Below are 19,449 nucleotides of genomic sequence, written 5' to 3' on the forward strand. Positions count from 1 at the left end.
TCTTTGTTGGGTGGTGTAGAGATGGGAGTGAATTGATTCTTGGAGCAACGTTGCGGCGCTTGTGAATTCACGGAATCTAGCTTGGGATGAGCTGTGTGGCAAATGGGGGAATCCACTGGAGCCCTGTATTTTTCATCTATGTGGGGTAGTACTGCAGCCACTATAGCCAGATTCTCCTTAATTTTAATCTCCTCCTCCCAGATATAGTCAATGATGGGGATGGCTCTAACAGACTTCCTTGCTTGTTCTTTGAAGTCAGAGGAAACAGTCTGACTGCTTGATGGGAGTTGAGAGGTGGAATATTGTTGGGGCCTGGTTCATTAAATTATGAAAGCCTCCGATGTCCTCTGGGGGAGCATCTGAAGGTTATGGCAGTAGAGGTGACAGAGTGGAGATAAGGTAATCATACTACTCATCCCGTGGAGGTCGAAGTTCTGGGATCTCCCCTTCTTCTCTTTCATCTTCTGATGAGGTTGCTTCCTCCCATGGTGGCGCCGCTATGTTGTCATCCTGGGCTTGACAGGTGAAGGATTGTGTCTTGGATTAGCAGGAGAGGCAGGCTGAGGTGGTATTACTGCAAAAAGAATAATTGATGGACAGAATGCAGAACAATGCCATAAATTCACCCGAGTACAGAGATCTGGGCCTAAATCCTTCATTTTTTTGCTCCCGTGCCATTCCAGTTGGGCACAGCCATATCAGTCTTGACCCTGCGCCCAATGGGAACAGTCCAGCCTGAACTGTATTACTGGCACCTCCTGCGGAGGCACAAGGAATCTTTTCCCGTAATCTTGCAGCAAGGCCTGCAAATCCTAGACAAATGACATGGGCACCTGTACATTATCATGCCAAGGTTGTGGATGAGTAGGATAACGATAGTGCTCATAATTCCTCTCGGAGGGGGGGGGGGGGGGGGGGGGGGGTGGGAGGAAATTATAATGGTGGTAATATTGCTCTTCTTCCATGTCATCCTTGCATTTGACCTAGCGTACTGATGGGCTGTGTGCTGCTCCCAAAAGGCCCGTCATCGTCCGACTCTTCCAGGTTCAATTGGTGACTTGATTGAAGAGGTGAAACCTTACAGGAGAGGTTAACTCAGGTCTTCGAGTTGTTCTTGTCACCTTTGTAGTTTTTATCATAGTTGACGATGTAGTCATCGAGGTGTTAGTCGCTGACAAGATGTCGGACTACCCTGTGAATTTCAGCGTCGTCTGTAGCGTCAACATAGTCTGCTGATGACAGGATCCTCGTCAACAGGATGGGTGCGTCAACGCTGCCATGGTCTGATGACAATGGTCTTGTAGATGAGACAGTGGTGAACGTTGATGACACAGCTGTCAACGGTAATGTTGCAGTAGACGGGGCTTTGAAAGGAGTTATATGACTCGGCGGCGGCGGTTCAGTAGGCGAAGTCTGCGGATGTTCCCCAGTCTTCACAGATGCAGTGCTGGGTTGAAAAGAGGACACCTCTGTGGAGATACGTTTTCCTTTATCCTTTCTCAGAGGTTCTTTGTGATGGGTTTTCAAGGCCTTCCTGCTCTCGTTAGATGTCCCCTGGTCAGAGGATCTTGGTCTTTTGTGTGACCTCATGGAAGTGTCACTGTCTTCCTCAGAAGTGGTGGATCTCAGAGTTTTAGCCTTCTGTAGCCACAGAAGGAGCCTCCACCCTCCAGGTCCTTCAAGGTCTTGGAGGAAAAAGTGTAACATATTTTGCACTCTTTTACCTTACGTTGGATGTAGAGGCAATAAAGACAGTCTTTATGTGGTTCGACCACATGCAGCCTTTTCCTTCCACACGTTTTCCAGGTTCTGAAGAGGTCTTTCTTGGATGTATCAGACATGATAGTTGTCAGGCTGAATCTCAGACTCTAGAGAAGAAAAAACTAAGCAGAGCTCAGGGAGACTCCCTTCACACAACGTGCAGCAGAAAATATGAGGGATTCAGACTTTCTTGGGAGTAATCTACAGGGTGCTGTCGCCCGATTGGTTATAGTTCAAGTTTGGTCCTTTTAAGGTCTCGCCTGGGGTTGCAGCGCGCATGCGTTACATGCTCTGCGAGGGCCTTTTGGAATCGATACAGTTTCAGAAGGGGACTTTAAGCCACGCCCTAGTTCTTAATTGGCACGCATCACCGTTTATGTTGAACGCTGGCGCGTGATTAAAAATCAGGCTTTGGGGATACCGCCTTGTCCAGTTTTAGGACGGACACAAAAGAACAACTAGAGAGTAAGGAAAAATGGAAAGGCTACTTGTCCTTTTCTGTGGGTAGTATGCAAACAAACAACGTGGACAAGTCCTTAGTAGGTTTTTGGTCGTAGTTCATGACCTGTACCTTCTTCGGGGAGTGCAAAACAACAGTTGTTTTAGGAAACCCCTCACCCACCTACCTAGTAGGTGGCATGCTTCATCATCGGGGCCCAGCTGGATTATCGAGTGCAATCCAGCTGTGCTTCAACGCCTGAACTACAGCGGAGCGGGTTGTTGTGTGAATAGTGAAAAAGTGCTATGTGGAGTGAAATTATGTGATAAAAATGTCTCTAGGAGATGCCCTTGTAAACTTTTTAATGGAAGGGTCCTAGGACATAGGTAAAACATAGTCGGGATATATATGAGGTTTTAAAATGTACCTCTCTATCCCTGTGAAAATGTAGGTCTACTAGTTTCAGCCTACAGGTGTGCTCAAGAGGCTTTCTTCAGGACCAAATCTAAGAATGTGGCCAAAAAAGGAGATATGAGGCCACTCTAGTGTAGATATCAGCACACGCCCTAAAGTGCGCTGTGAGTGTGGTGGGATCTTGTTACTTACAGATCCTGTACGGGGGAGTACTTTGACTGTTTGAAAAACACCTCATGGATCCCATCATACAATGCTATACCCAATTCTGACTGTTTGTCTGGGGCTACATATCATTGTCACCTACGTTGTGGACCGGATCCCGCCGTTATGACGGCGGGATCTGGTCCACAACGTATGTGACAATGATATGTAGCCCCAAACGTTTTTGGCCACACACTTAGATTTGGTCCTGAAGAAAGCCTCTTGAGCACACCTGAAGGCTGAAACTAGTAGACCTACACTTTCACAGGGATAGAGAGGTACATTTTAAAATCTCATATATATCCTGACGATGTTTTTACCTATGGCCTAGGACCCTTCCATTAAAACGTTTACAAGGTCATCTCCTAGAGACATTTTTATCACATAATTTCACTCCACATAGCACTTTTTTTCTCTTCACACAACAACCCGCTTCGCTGTAGTTCAGGCGTTGAAGCACAGCTGGATTGCACTCGGTAATCCAGCTGGGCCCCGATGATGAAGCAAGCCACCTACTAGATAGGTGGGTGAGGGGTTTCCTAAAACACTTTTAGGACGGCCCATGTGGACAGGCGGACGCCATCTTTGTTTGGCGTGATGTAGGAGGGTGTGCTGCTAGCGAAAACGCTGGCTCCTCATTGGGAATTCTGCCAGCTCCTCCTTCCCCTTCCCCCCCATTCAAAAGTAAACTCCCCAGAGTTGAGCAGTTCATTGTTAATGGGCTTCCTGCGGCGAAGGACTAAGTTAGCCGTGCCGTAAGTCACATTCAACCTCATGTTGCTTTACTTGTTAGACAAACTCGTGAACAGTGCTAAGTGACATTACACAGCAAATAACTCGCGTGGAAGGGGTTGTCGAGTGCAGAGATCATGTGTCTGTTTTTGTCAGTTACGCTGCATAAAATGGAATACTTCACTATATGATGTTTTTTTTTTTTTTTTAATGTCAGCCTTGTGCGCTTCTTGTTCAACACTCAGTTCCATTTATTTGTGTTTATTTTGTTACCTCTCCTGGTTTTGTGCCACGTTGCGGTCGGAGACTCGTTTATTTTATTTTATTTTTTGCTTTACATCGGTCCGCTACACAACGCCGTCTGCAGGTCGTCTCCTGGTTTGGTGTTGTGTCGTGGTTCGGAGAGAAGCCGCCGTCAATCACCTCGTGCTGTAAGTAACAGTAAGTGTTCTTTGTACGTGCTTGACTATTATTCTGTGCAGTGCCTGCTCAGCACTCATTTGATGTTTCCCCTGCACAGTGCCTGCTCCGGAACTGAACGGAGACCTCCTCTTTATAGTGCCCGCTCAATACTCTATTGATGCCTCTTCTGTATAGTGCCTGCTCAGTACTCCATCAAGGCCCCCTCTGTAAAGTACATACTCGGTATGCCTTCTGCGTACAGTGCCTGCTCAGTACCCCATGGATGCCTCTTCTGTATAGTGCTGTTCAGTACTGCACTGATGCTAAATAACAACAACTGATAGCTCCTCTTTGCAAGGCCTGCTCAGTACTCCATTAATGCCCCATCTGTATAATGCATGCTCAGTACTCCAACGATTCCCAGCTGTACAGTACATACTCTGTATGCCTTCTTCTTACAGTGGCTGTTATGTACTCCATTCATGACTCTTCTGCTTAGTGCCGGTCCCGTACTCCAGTGAGGTCAAATAACAACAACTGATAGATCCTCTTTGGAAGGCCTGCTCAGTACTTCATTTGAATATTCAATATACAGTGCCTGCTCGTCTCAGTGCATGCCCATGTTTGCCCAGTACTGTTTCTGCTCTATGAAGACAATGCCTGCAAGACTTCGAAGACTGTCCACTGAGTGCTTTCTCGGTGCCTGCTTAGTTTTCTCTTTGCTGTGCCTGCTCGTTCCAGCGTGGCGCAATGTTTGCTCACGAGGGTGGTGCTGGATTAAAAGTTCATGAATGCCTCTTGATTGCAAGGCCTGCTCGGTGCAACCCTTGCAAAGCGCCTGCTCACAACACATAGCTAAAATACAATAATATTAGCAAAGCTAATGGCTTTCACTTAAACAAAGGCGAGACCTATTGCTTTTCCAATGCTTGTTTAAAAAGGACATTGATTGACTATTAATGTGACTGTTCATTACCATTATACCCTATGGTAATGATGCATACTGCTTTATTATGGTACAGTCGGACTCTCACTTTGACGATGGAGAATGATTCAAGCATGTGAATCTATGAAAGATCCAATACTGGAGCAATACTGAATTTCACCAGTTAAAGTTATGTTAAGTAAATAGAACTCACATCCTTGCCAAGCACTGCTTAAGACTTGCATATTACAACACTTGTCACATGTTCTATAACATAATTGAAAACATCACTGATTACAACTGAAATTACATAATTGTGCATAGCAGGTGCGTGATTTGGTGTAAACTGCTCAGTTGTTTTGGAGCAATTAGGGTAAAGAAAATAAAGCTATAGTGACAGTTGGTCCCTCAAGTTCCTTGGGAGTCCCACACAAACAGAAAGTAAAAAAATAAAGGCAGAGCAGGTTCTTTCTCCTGTCATTTTGCTACGGTAGGAGTGTGCCCTCTGATCAGAGGGCTGCAACATCATAAAAAATGTTAATTACAAGAACCAGAGACTCGGCCACAGTGTTCTGTAAACATTTAAAAAATACCGTATAAGTGGTCAGGGTATGGGTACCATCATGCTCTGCTTATGACCTCACAAACTGCATCACTCATATGTTCAATGACATCATTGAAAACATCTCAAATGACCTCAACACTGGGGATGGTTGGGGTACAAGTTCCAATTAGTTCAGTAAACTATAACTGGTGAATTTCAGAGGTTTTTTTTTTACATTTAAAATGTTAGGTTTTAACAGACATTTTCGCCCAACTATAACGTCACTTTGTTTATTTCAGTCAAAACAATATATACATACAATCAGCTATATAGAGAGAAGGAAGTGCATATAAAGAAAAAATCCTGCCCTTCTTTCTTAAATAAGGCCGACAAAGTGAAAAAAAAACTTTGCAAAGTTTGTGTTGCACCAGCACACTTTACTAAATGGAAGTACAACAACTTTTATCAGTTCTGTGATTTTATAGAAAGGACATAAAATATATACACAAAACAAACCCATTGATATGGATAGCCATATAATACAGTCCACAGAAATGCTTTCATAATTTTGTTTTCTAGATGCAAGGTAATCTTCTCAAAAGCCTTTGTAGGGTCATGTTAAGTAGCAACACAATGTATTGCATTTTGGATACATTACTGGGTTGTCTCTGCTACTGTTGCAAACTTACAAGGCACAAACTCGACATTGACCATCTAAGGGTTTAATTGTACATTCAATTAGACTAGAATGTGTCAAAGTGTGTGGTATTCTTTTTTGTAAACCATACGCAACTAAAGATGGCGATGAGCTGATGGAAGTTGGGCTCAAAATAAACTAAAAAAAAAAACCTCTAAAATCTTTAAGAAATTCCAATCACCAAATCTTGGCCGCACTTTCATTCTCCTCTACAAAGGACATGCTACTAGTCCTAGGGTATATTAGTTCAATTGGTTTCATTGAGAACCGACCCTCTATTTGGAAAACAAATTAAAGGCTTGTTTCGAGTATGTTCTCAAGTTTAGACCCCAATTAGTAGCAGTATTGTCTTTAACACACACAACCCGTATTTGTAAGAAAACCTACTGCATTTCATTAAAGAGGGGGAAAAACCATCCAAGATTGCCAACCATTCTCACAAAACAGAAAAATAAAAATCTGTTTATGTACAACTTGGAAAGGAGTTTCTTAAAGAAGACTACCCTAAAGTATGGCAGGTACTATCTAGTCGAGTTAAAGGAAAAGCTTGCTGCACTTTAAGGCAATAAATGATACAGTGGAGAAACAACCCATTACTACTGAAGGTCTGTACCAGATGTTACAAACGCGCCTATAAGACCTACTTTATATTTTGTATACTCAAGGCTGGATGCTACTATTAGGTTTCAACAGAGTTGCTACTCTTGGAACATTTACATGCCAATGGAAAAAAAAATACAACCAAATTATAGTCCAAACTCAAAAGAGCCCTCATGAAGTGGGCCCTGACAAACAATACGACAGTCAAAACAGATTTCCATAGCAGTGAATTTCTGTAAATAATTCTTGAACATCCCCATAAGTACTTGGTTAGAAGTAACAAAATAAATTATTTAAAAAAAAAAAAAATCAAAAAAAAAAAAATCAGAGCAAGACGCTGCATATTCTCTTGAAAGCTATGCTGAATGTTGTAGTGGAATGGTCTGCTAAGCATTTAAAGGTTTTCCTTTACTTCTATGATTACCATATATTTACATGTTTTCAAGGAGTCAAGGTTTTTACTCATGCTACTAAAATTGCATTTTTATATTTTGAATAACCTTTTCATAGAAGACACTTGATAGACATCTTAATATCATACAAAAACTCAAGGGGCTTGCAGAAAGATGTTCACTTTCTCAAGCAACGATGGGCGAGGGGAATGGAAATATTTATTACTGGCAATTATCTGTAATGCCAGCAATGTAGGCAAGAATACCTATGAAACAGAATGGAAAGTACATTGAAAATTGTTTGATAACTGTCTTTGGTTTAGCCCTCTTGGCCAAAGTCTTCTGTAAATTTCTTCAGTTTCTCTAAATCATGCTCATTCACCGTTGGTTTTGTGCTGGTTAGAGACCTTCTCATGTCAGGCTGCAGGAGAAAAATATTTAAAAAAATGAATCATGCCGTTTAAACTGTATAGTCCTACAATAAGGTCTTAAGCAAATCATTTACACAATCGTGCTACTCCTCAAAATGCATGTCCAACAATATACAACAGAAATAAATGAAACAAAGTTGAGGTTTCCTCTATTTGTTGTCCAATATATTTAAGATTAGCAATAAAACATAAATTGGTTTGTTATTTCAACAAATATATAAGACTGTTGATATCATTAACTAAATGGTTAATTATTTCTGATATTTAATAATCTGAGAGTTATTTGAAATGTACATTCAAATAAACAGTTCACAAAAAATACTAACCATAGAGACAACTGGTTCAAATAACTTTTCGCTTGGGACTTCCATCCATGTCATCTCAATTGCATTTGGATCCCCTGGAGAGCATGGAGTGAGCATGTCCTCCATAATAATATTGGGATCAATCGGTGAAGGCCCTCGTACCTTAAATGTGAAAAACAAATTATTTCACTGACTGGAGATATAGAAGGCTTTACTATCCATCATAATATGACACAAGCATATATAAAACTAATCTATACAATTGCAGCAGAACAATAAATAGCAGAGCCTGAAACACCTTGAAGTTTGTTTAAGTCTACTTTACAAGTAGTTTAAAAACAAATATTGTAGGAAAGTGTATTGTTATTTGGGGTCGACAAGTGACAATTTCAAAGGAGAAGGCCACAGAATGCTAGCTGTCACATAAATCAAATAAAAAATACGTATGCATAATCCCTAGTAATGTGACATGAAGCAGTCAGGCTTAAATTAAAGGGAATGTGTAAATTATTTAAGTAGGTCTATACAGTAGAAAAGGTTGCACAAAACAATAATATTCCATAACCAATTTTAAAATAAAGGGATAAAAGATTTTAGGAGTGAAATATGACCAAAATGACAAAAATCCAATAAGGGTAATCAAAAAACACTAAGCACCAATAACAGTCTATGGAATCTGTATACTGGGACCACATCGTTATTTGCTGCCGACCACGATGGAGCCCTAATTGGATAAATAAGTGGATTGAACCCAGTGAAATTTTCTAAGTGAAAAGTTCAAAAATCTTTTAAGTTCTAAAGCGGAAATGGACTTTATCAATTTTTGATGCAGAATGGTTAAGCTCTAGCTTTGCAGATTTCTCACTAAACATTGTCCCAGGGCAGAAAGCGCCCCCCCCCCCAACACACACACAAGTGCTGGGAACCTTGACCAGGATGAAGCTGAAATTCAATCTGATGCACTGTCACTCAGATACTTTTTTCCCACAGGTCACCCAGAAACTGTAGAGCAAGGGCATTTCAAAGTTTCCAAACGTTCTTCTTTCCAAACACAAACACTTCTAAGGCCCCCCCAGTACCTCAGGGAAGGGCACTTAGAGTATCAAGGTGTCAGGCAGAGGTCTACAGAAATGTCCAGTCCAGGTGTCAGCTGGGCACCTCCAAGAAATGGCCGCTTGAAGCTTTCTGTGCTCCTGTGGAGTTCTACCAACTGACCCTTTGAGTCCACTTCTCAGCCCTGGGTACAAGAAGGTGTAGGTGCAGTCCTTCAAGTCTCCTCTCGGGTCATAGTCAGCAGCTCTCATCATCTCATGATCTTCTGCAGGACCAGAAAGTGTTCTGAAGGCTGGATTAGGGTCCAGTGAAGGCAGTGTTAGGGTCCAGCTTTGTAAGGTTGACCAGCGTGTGTGTGGAGGACACCCTAAGACACTCTTAGTCTTTCTATGATCAATTGACTAATCTTCCAAGGCCCTAGCCTAACTACTTTTTCATTAGTTCCTGCTTGCCTAACTGCAAACAATCCTAATATGCATGCATCAGGGCATTTTCAAGATATCAAAGGTTTTCCCCAACACTAAACGTGGACTCTGACGGTGGTGAGTATGTAGGGAAGTTAACTATGTTAATCACTAGTGTCTGCATGCACCTAACACTAAAGTCTGGTACGACAGAAACAGGGTCCTGCAGCTCCCAAACAGAAGATACACAGGACTTGCCCTGCATCCTCTTTGCTCACTTTCAAATGGGCCAAAGTTTTTTATGTGGCTCAGAGAGACCCTTTCGGCAGAAGAGCGACAGTGTACTTTTGGGCCTAGTCACACCATTTCTATGTCACACATGTTCAATTCTTAAATATTAAGCAACCTACCTTGTGAGCAGGAAGGTGTGCCTAGGGGTGACTTTTTAAATATAAAAAGCTTTTTTTCCTACTTCTCAAAATAGTGATTTTGACAAGTCAGTGCATGTCAGGGGTCAAGCTACTGCTGCCAGGCTCACAGGGTAGGCCTAAAGCCAAGTTGTCACTGCCACTGTAGTGGCTGGCACACGTGGTGCTACAGTCCACAAGTCACATTTAACTTTCAATGCCAGGGTTGTAATTTCTACACCATATAATCTGGCCTAATAGGGACACTACATGGACCGATCAGGTTTTAAGCAAATGTTGACATATTTTAGAGATCAGACCATATACACTGGCCCAGTTGTAGCGTTCCAGACCATCAGCAAATGAGTCCTACGAAAAAATGGAAAACTGGGGGGTGACCTTTCCAAAAAATGCCACTTAGCAACAAATCTCTAGTAGTATTTAAGAACCATATGTTCTCTCTGGCTGCAGACCTGTGGCATTATCCACATCAATATTTAACAGATTTCACAGTGGGATAGTAAAGCATGGCACACTTGTATGCATCAAAGGTAAATTAGTTACATTTAGCATATTTGTTCACATGGCACACATGACTGAAATCACAAACGATCACAGGTGTGTATCATTTTGTATTTAATAAAATGGTCCTGACCTTTGAGGAAAATAAAGCAATAATATATATACTCTCCAATCTGATAAATCATCTCTAACTTTGTCATCGGTTCTTGCTTTAGTCATGTATGCTACCTCTGATGATTCTTCGACATCTAGTAGCCATTTCTCAACTGTAGGTCTTTTTGCCATTCGTAACATTTTCAATGCAAAGAACGAGTTACTTGCCTTCGGTAACGATGTATCTGGTAGAGACATATGTTAGTTGTAGATTCCTTACCTTAGAATTTCCCCCTGGCATCAGTCCGGATCCAGAGATTTTTGCTTCAGCATTACACCCTGTGCGTCATTAGGTGGCGTCGGTTGGTTCTGCGCCAGTCTACGTTGTGGGCGCTGAGGTGACGTCGCAGGACCTAAATAGACGCTGCTCATGCATGCTTACGTCAGTTCTTTCCACGCCAGAAGCGCAGAGCCATGAAAGACACTGACCACTGGTGCGTTAAAATTGGGGCCCTGTAGGGGAGTCCCTATCCCTAGAAATCAGTTCACAGAGTGGGGCTAAGGAATCTACATCTAACATATGTCTCTACCAGATACATCGTTACCGAAGTAAGGTAACTTGTTCATCCGATAGAGACTGTTAGTTGTAGATTCCTTACCTTAGAATAGATACCGTAGCAATACAATCTCTGGAAGAGGGTCTGCGAACCAAGATCATACCAGAAAGTCCTGGAGGACCGAACAGGCAAAGTACCAGATAGAAAAGGGGACTTAGAAGAAAGCATGCAGCTCGCTCACCCTTCGAGCAGAGGTGATGGCAACAAGGAAGGCAGTTTAGAGAGTACGCAACCTGAGGGGACAGTTATGACTAGGCTCGGAGGGAGTACACATAAGAAAAGTAAGAACCAGATTTAAGTCCCATTAGGGCATTACGAAAGGAGATGGATCGAACAGATGAGTAAGGTCCTTAAAGAACCTATTAACGATAGGAGATTTGAATAAAGAAGGCTCATCTGGCAGTCAAAGAAAAGCAGAGATGGTTGCAAGATATAATTTAAGAGTGCCCGAAGAAGAGCCCTGCTGGGCCAAAGAAAGTATATACAAGAGAACCTCCAGAAGAGGGGCAGAAAAGGGGTCCACGGTATTTGATGTGCACCATGCCACAAATTTGTACCATCTACAGTCGTATACCGTTTTAGTGGAGGGATGCATGGCTGCTCCGATTACGTCACAGACTTCGAGCAGAAGGTCGAAAGCTGTCAACTGCCGCTGCTCACTCTCCACGCAAGGAGGTGGAGAATGGACAGGTTCAGGTAAAGAACCCCCCCCCCCCCCCAACCCCCTGCGGCGACAAAAGATACTCCTGAAAGGGCGGTCTGATCGGAGGTTCGATGGCAATGCTCATAAGGTCAGGGTACCAGCCTCTTCATGCCCAGTCCAGAGATACAAGAATGACTTGAGCCCGGTCATGCTTGATCTTCTTGAGCACTTGAGTAAAACTGCTAACATTGCGTGTTTTCTTCTGAGGCAAAAAGACCTAACAAAGGCTCCCTCCACAGCTGAAAGAGACCTCACACCACCTCCAGATGGAGACTCCATTCATGATCGACCAGGCACCTATGGCGGAGTTTATCCGCCCTGGAGTTCAGGGAGCCCGCGAGGTTTTCTAACCAGCAGGGTTATGTTCTGATGTTCCATCCATGTCCAGAGGGGGAGAGCCTCTTGACAAAGGGTATCCTTGGGTTGCCATTGTACCTGCTTGCCTCTGCTTCATCCTCTGCCCCTGCCTCATCCTAAAAAAGGAGGGCTGTATGGCATCAGCATTCGGGGGTTGGAAAAGGGGGTGATAAGGTGGTTGCCACATAGGTTGCTGCTGGGGGACCCGTGAATTGAGGAGGGCCCTGGTAGCCTGTCCAGTTATCACTCCCGCTACCTCACCCAGAGCTTCCACTTAAGCTCCTATTTCTCCCAGTACACAGTGCCCTCATTGGGTGATTTGGATTGAGCATCCCACTCGTAATCGCCCCGAGTGCAAGGGTCAGGATGGTCCTAAGGGACACAATTGTTATCCTCCCAAGGGCCATACTTATCCCTAGATGTGACTGAGTTATGGTATGCATAGCAAGGATCCTAAGGGCTTTCTTGGACTGAATCAGCGTGGTTAGAGGGGTTGAGAACTGTGGTGACTGGAGAGGTGCAGGTGGCGTGAGAGGCCTAGGGGCATACAGTTCTGGTGTCAGAAAGGTGGCCTCGACCCCAACCGTCTTAGATATCACAAAGGACTGGATCTCCTCTGATATTTACTCCTCAAAGGTAAGCTTCGACGTCTTGGCAATATGAGATGTATGGCCCTTATCCTGCAGGAGCAGCCGAGCTAAGATTTTCCCTATGAAAGGGTGAATGAAATTCTTTTGCTGCCTAACGTCAGGCACCTCAGGAAGCTCGAGGGTAAATGGGGCCTGAGTCTAATTTCGGCTTCGAGACATGTTTGGATAGTGATCATAGGGGAGGTTTCAGAGTCAGCTTCTAGACAGACTTCTCCGAGGTTTATGGTCAAGTCCGCATTGTTGTTAGTGAGATTTGGTGTCCTTTTACCGGAGGCTGAGGGAACCTCTCGGGCTAGAGAGGTCTTGGAGGTTGGAGTCATACCCAAAGGTTGGTGCCTCATATGGTTTGTCTCAGGGTTTGATGCCTGACTCACTCAGGAGAGATGCTCTGACTGAATATCAGGATGCTCAGCAGTCCAATCCCCTTAGGGGTTAATGCACAGTAAACATAGAGGTTTGGGGGATATTAGGGTAAGTGTTGTCCTCAGGACTGTGCTCCGGGGATTCCACCTTCTCCGCTTCAAAAGTGTAAGAGGGCAAAGCATCCAGAATGTGCCCTTCCTGTGCCATCGGAGTAGCTGATGGTCCAAGCTCTTCTTGTTCTGCGCCCATAAAGTCCTTGGGCCCAAACTGGTCCTGCGTCTCTGGTGAGTGTAGATGCTTTATCTTGTGGTGCCCCCGAAAGTGTTTGCGTCATTAGCAGATAATGCTCTTCTTGCACTTGAATGCCTTACATGCCGAGCAGGCCAACCTCTCCATGCTTTGGAGACATGTAAATGCTACTGAGACTATGCTGGTCAGACCAGAGAAATTTTGAGTTACATTTAGGAGAGAATTGGAAGGGTATTTTTTCTATAACTCCCTCCTCTAACAATCACTGTCAATATGACCAGTGTCTCCTCGAGACAGCTGCATCGATGTAGAGTACTGCAAGGTCATTGATCCGGATGAATAGCACAAAAGGCCATGGAGAAGAGGCAGTCGGTCCTTGAACTGGAACATCCGAACCAAAAGGTGGAAAAACAATCTGAGATGATGTCTTTACACTGATGTATTGTGGGCTATTAGAGGCAGCGTGGGTATCTATTGACTGAAAACATCTCCCACCCCAAAAAAAAAAAACTTACAAATGTCTGCGTCCAAAAGAACAAGTTACTTACCTTCGGTAACGCTTTTTCTGGTGGATACAGTATCTGCCTGTGGATTCCTCACCTTGTGAATATCCCCTGCGCCAGCATTCCATGGAACTTTTCTTTCCCAGCACTCCACGTCGACGTGGGCGACGTCATAATGCATCGGATCCGCTCGCGACTCCATTCGACGTCACCGGAGCCATAAGAAGCCCAGGTCGGCGTGATGACGTCAGTTCCACCCATTTTTTCCGTGCCTTCGAGGCGAACAGGTGGACTAACGACAGACTCAAAGAATACACAGTATACAATATACTAATACATATACATAATATGCAAAAGAAAGGAATGCAAAGTAAACCAAGCATTTCCTACAACTGTACCATACAGCATAAAATCATAACTACAAGACCTTTTTCATGGTATACAAAGGTGGACAATGGGGAGGCGGGTGGGTCAGTGAGGAATCCACAGGCAGATACTGTATCCACCACAAAAAGCGTTACCGAAGGTAAGTAACTTGTTCTTCTGATGGATACATCTGCCAGTGGATTCCTCACCTTGTGAATAGATTCCCACAGCAGTCCCCACTCCCAGAGGAGGGTGTCCACCTTCCTATACCAGAAAGTCTTGCAAGACAGAGCGCGCGAAGTGGCCCTCCCTCCTCATCTCCGAGTCCAAGCAATAATGCTTTGCGAAGGTATGGAGGGAGGCCCAAGTCGCGGCTTTACAAATATCTGCCACAGGAACACCCCGGGCCAAAGCAGAGGTAGAAGACTTGGCTCTAGTTGAATGAGCTCTAATGCCCTCAGGAGGGGTCTTACCAGCGAGGGCGTAGCAGATCTTGATGGCAAAGATAATCCATCTCGACAACGTGCGCTTGTGCACCGCTCTCCCAACATAACCCCCGAAGAGCTGACCGTCCATACGAAAGTCTTTCGTTCTGTCCAAGTAAAAGCTGACAGCTCTCTTTGGGTCCAGGCGATGAAGCCTTTCCTCCTCTTTGGAAGGATGAGGAGGAGGATAGAAAACAGGGAGAGTAATGGACTGCCCCAAATGAAACGGAGTGACAACTTTTGGCAGGAAGGCAGCCCTGGTCCTCAGAACCATCCTTTCAGCATGTAAGGTAAGAAAAGGAGGTTTGGAACTAAGAGCTTGAAGCTCACTCACCCTCCTTGCCGAGGTTATGGCTACAAGAAAAACCACCTTAAAGGACAACAGCCTCAAAGGACAACTATGAAGAGGCTCAAATGGGGACCCCATTAGAAAGGTTAAAACAAGATTAAGGTCCCACTGAGGCATTACAAAAGTAGTGGGAGGAAACATGTTTGTAAGGCCCTTGATGAACCTCAGAACAACCGGGGATTTAAACAGATGGTTGATCTGGAAGGCACAGAAAAGCCGATAAGGCCGAAAGATAGCCCTTGACCGTGGCCACAGCACAGCCCTGCTGAGCCAAGGAAAGAGCAAACTGGAGAACATCAGAAAGATGGGCTTTTAAAGGGTCAATGGACCTCTCTCCACACCATTTTACAAATTTAGACCACCTGTAGGAGTAAATGGACTTGGTGGAGTGTCGCCTGGCCGATAAAATAACATCCACCACATCAGGTGGGAGAGAGAAGGAACTCAGGTTGCCCCGTTCAATCTCCAGGCATGAAGGTGTAAGCTCTGGAGGTGGGGGTGTAGAACCTGCCCCTCCGACTGCGAGAGGAGGTCTGTCCTCAGAGGGAGACGGAGCGGAGGGCACAAGGAGAGGTGGAGAAGATCTGTATACCACACCCTTCTTGGCCAATCCGGGGCGACCAATAGGACTTGGGCCCGGTCTTGGCGAATCTTCCTCAGAACCCGAGGAATCAAGGGTATGGGAGGAAATGCGTAAAGGAGTCGTGAGCCCCAACTCAACTGAAACGCGTCCCCCAACGCCCCCTGCATCGGATACTGGAGACTGCAGAATGGCGGGCAGTGCGCGTTCTCAAAAGTGGCAAACAGATCCACCCGAGGAGTTCCCCACGTCCGAAAGACGTGACGAACTACCTCCGGATGGAGCCTCCACTCGTGGTCGGCGGAGAACTGCCGACAGACTGTCCGCACGCACGTTCAGCACCCCGGCCATATGATTTGCCATCAGACAAATCTGATGGTCCTGAACCCAGGACCATAGACGTAAGGCCTCTCTGCATAGACAAAGACTCCACTCCTCCCGGTTTGTTGCCATACCACATCGCGGTCGTGTTGTCCGTCAGGACTTGAACCGACTGACCGCGAAGGGAAGGGAGGAAGGCCTTGAGTGCTAAACGAATCGCCCGCAATTCCAGAAGGTTGATGTGAAGCAACCTTTCCTCTGGAGACCACAGACCTTTGATCTCCAGGTCCCCCAGATGCGCACCCCACCCTAAGGTGGATGCATCCGTTATCACTGTGGCCACTGATGGAGATAGATGGAAGGGCTTTCCCTGCGACAGATTGCCCTCTACACTCCACCAAGACAGATCCGCTGCAGCTTCTCTGGAGATCTTGACTCCCTGAGATCCCCGTTGTGCTGATACCACTGCTTGCGGAGGCACCACTGGAGCGCCCTCATGTGCCAGCGTGCATGGTTGACCGACAGAATGCAGGAAGCGAACAGACCGAGCAGGCGAAGGACCTTCAGAACTGGAACAACCGCTCCACTGTGGAATAAAGGGACCATCTCCTGAATGTCGAGAATCCTTTGAGGAGGAGGGAATGCTCGACACACAGTAGTGTCCAGTACTGCCCCTATAAACAGGTTGCGTTGAGAGGGCACCAGGTGAGATTTGGGCACATTGATTGAAAAACCCAAGTCGAACAACAGCTGAGTTGTCACCTGCAGATGACGCTGCACCATCTCTGGGGACTCTGCCTTCAGAAGCCAGTCGTCCAGGTAGGGGAAAACCGGAATCTCGACCTCCTGAGATGAGTAGCCACCACTGCCATCACCTTTGTGAAGACTCGAGGTGCGGTAGTAAGACCAAACGGGAGGACCGCAAACTGGTAATGTTGCGACCCAACCGTAAAACGGAGATACTTCCTGTGCGACTTCAGGATTGGGACATGGAAGTACGCGTCCTGCAAGTCGAGCGACACCATCCAGTCTCCTTGCTGCAACGCTTGAAGAACCTGCGCAAGGGTCAGCATCTTGAATTTCTCCTGTCTCAGGAAAAAATTCAAGATTCTGAGGTCCAGGATCGGACGCAATCTGCCGTCCTTTTTGGGATCAGAAAATACCGGGAGTAGCATCCCTGACCCCTTTCCTGCTCTGGAACCACCTCTATTGCACCCTTCTGAAGCAAGGCTAGAACCTCTTTCTGCAGGAGAAGCAGATGGTCTTCCGAGCAATAACCTTGGCAAGGAGGGTAAGGGGGAGGAAACTCCCGAAAGGGAAGGGCGCACCCAGTCTCTACGAGGTTCAAAACCCAAAGGTCGGTTGTAACAGGTTTCCAACCCCGTAGAAAGTAGGACACCCGACCCCCCCACAGGTCTTACATGATCCGGGATGGGGGATCTAGGGCTGCTTCCCCGAAGCCTCATTTGGAGCAGAGGAGGATGAGGAAGAAGAGGGGTTGCGTCCAGAACCTCTTCGACTCCTTTGCTTCCCTCTATAGGACCTATAGAGGGGATTCTGCTGATGTTGTTGTTGCTGCTGTTAGGGCTGTCTGAAGGAGCGAAAAGATATTCTTCCGAAACCCCTAAACTTACAAAAAGACGAACCCCTAGCAGGAGCCTGCAGACCCAAGGACTTTGCCGTCAGTCTGCTGTCCTTAAATCGCTGAAGGGCAGAGTCTGCTTTCTCCCCAAACAGCTTCTGTCCGTCGAACGGCAGATCAACCAACGTAGCTTGAACATCAGCCGAGAACCCCGAGGTACGGAGCCAATCCTGCCTCCTTGCTGCCACAGACGACCCCATAATCCTTGCCACCGAGTCCGCAGAATCCAGCCCTGACTGGATCACTTGTCTGGCAGCTGCCCGAGTGTCCGCAACAACCTCCAAAAAGGACGACTTATCCCCCTCAGGCAACTTAGGGGCCAAATATTTAATGGAGTCCATCAGGGCATGCACATAACGCCCCAGAAGGCATGTAGCATTAGACGATTTCAACGCCATACTTCCTGAGGAAAAGGTCTTTTTGGCTGCCTGATCAACTTTTTGGGATTCCCTGTCAGCTGGAGACTGAGGGAAGGCACCCAAAGCATGTTTAGAACATGAAGCTTGCACAACCAGGCTGTCCGGAGACGGATGAGTAGACAAAAAGTCAGGATCCCCTGGTGCAACCCTGTACCTTCTTGCCACCTGTCTGCACACTGCCGGAGATGAAAGAGGTTTCTTCCACACCTCCAAGACCGGCTCCAAGATGGCCTCATTGAAAGGCAACAAAGGCTCTGAAGTCGAAGACGGAGAATGCAACACCTCTGTTAGCAAGTTGGATTTGTACTCCACAGAGGGCAGCTGCAAATCCAAAAGATCGGCTGCCTTCTTGATCACCACATGATAGGGAGCCAATTCCTGAGGCGGAGAAGACCTGGCAGACGTATGCTCCCACTCCGGGGTTGTATCCAACCCACTTGCTTCTTCAATACCTTCAAATTCATCAGAAGAAGAGTCAACTTCACCTTCTTCCACCTCTGCTCGATATCTCCCTTCCTCCAACACCCTCTGGGCCTCCCTTCTCGACCGGATCCGGGGAGCCGGCGTCGACGACGACGTACGCGGCGTCGGTGGAGCCAGAGGTACCGGAGTCGGCGGCGCCATAGGTGGAGTCGGCGCCGCCGGACGCGGGGCCGATGGAGTCGGCCTCGAGGAAGGCTCCGAAGTCTGCTGGTCCCTCCGAGGTCGAATCGGAGCCCCAGACGGCGCCGGAAACTGCCAAGAAGGCGCCATCGGCATAAAGGGCATAAAGGGGGCCTGAGCATAATGCTGCGGCAACCCTAGTGTAAATGCCATCGGACCCACGGGACCAGTTGGTGCTCCAGATGGGTAGGCCGCCCTATTAAATATGCCATACATAGCATTCAAAATTTTTTTAGAATCTGTACCTGGAGCCGGGAATTGAGCAAAAGGAACAGACCCTGTATCCCCTTGTGGGGTCTCCGGCGTCGGCTCCGCTGTATCTTCCACCGGAGTTGCAGATTCTTCAGGCACCGGAACAGACTCTTCCTGTTCCTGTTCATCCATGGAAGCATCCGACTCCACTCGAACCGGAGTCGAAGCCTTAGACGGAGCCGATGACGCGTCGGGGACTGAGCCGGAGTCTGCTCCTTCGAAGGAGAACGCCTCGGTGACTTCGAAGGTGAAGGAGAAGGAGACAATGCTTTGCTCAGACGTCGACGGGGCGAAGCCGACCTCGACTTCTTGGAATTCGAGGACCGACGTTGAGAAGAATGCTTCCTCTTTTTGTGGTGCTTCTTCGACCTCGAAGTCGATGACTCCCTCTTCGACTTCTCCTTTTTCCTCCCTCTCTTCTCCTCACCGATCTTCTTCATGAAGAGCTTAGTCTTCCTCTCTTTGAGCGCTTTCGGATTCATGCTCCTACAGCATCCGCACTCCTCCATATAGTGGTCCGAAGAGAGGCACCATAAACAGTTCTGGTGCGGATCCGTCATTGACATCAGACCTCCACACTCCCTACAGGGCTTAAAGCCCGACTT

At 46.3% G+C, this 19,449-nt stretch overlaps 1 protein-coding gene across 1 annotated transcript in view; it reads right to left on the bottom strand.

Annotated features, from left to right (window-relative positions):
* Positions 1–5,837: 5,837 nt before the first annotated feature.
* Positions 5,838–19,449, bottom strand: part of VPS4B (vacuolar protein sorting 4 homolog B) — a 300,050-nt gene continuing 286,438 nt past the window's right edge. Inside the window, exons 10-11 of the mRNA XM_085606937.1 lie at positions 7,868–8,008; positions 5,838–7,531 (exon numbers count right to left, since the gene is read on the bottom strand). Coding sequence (XP_085463063.1) covers positions 7,430–7,531; positions 7,868–8,008 — 243 coding nt within the window. The 3' untranslated portion in view covers positions 5,838–7,429. The remainder of the gene's footprint in view (positions 7,532–7,867; positions 8,009–19,449) is intronic.

This window comes from Triturus cristatus, chromosome 5_2, assembly GCF_964204655.1.
Source record: "Triturus cristatus chromosome 5_2, aTriCri1.1, whole genome shotgun sequence".
NCBI classification, from domain to species: domain Eukaryota; kingdom Metazoa; phylum Chordata; class Amphibia; order Caudata; family Salamandridae; genus Triturus; species Triturus cristatus.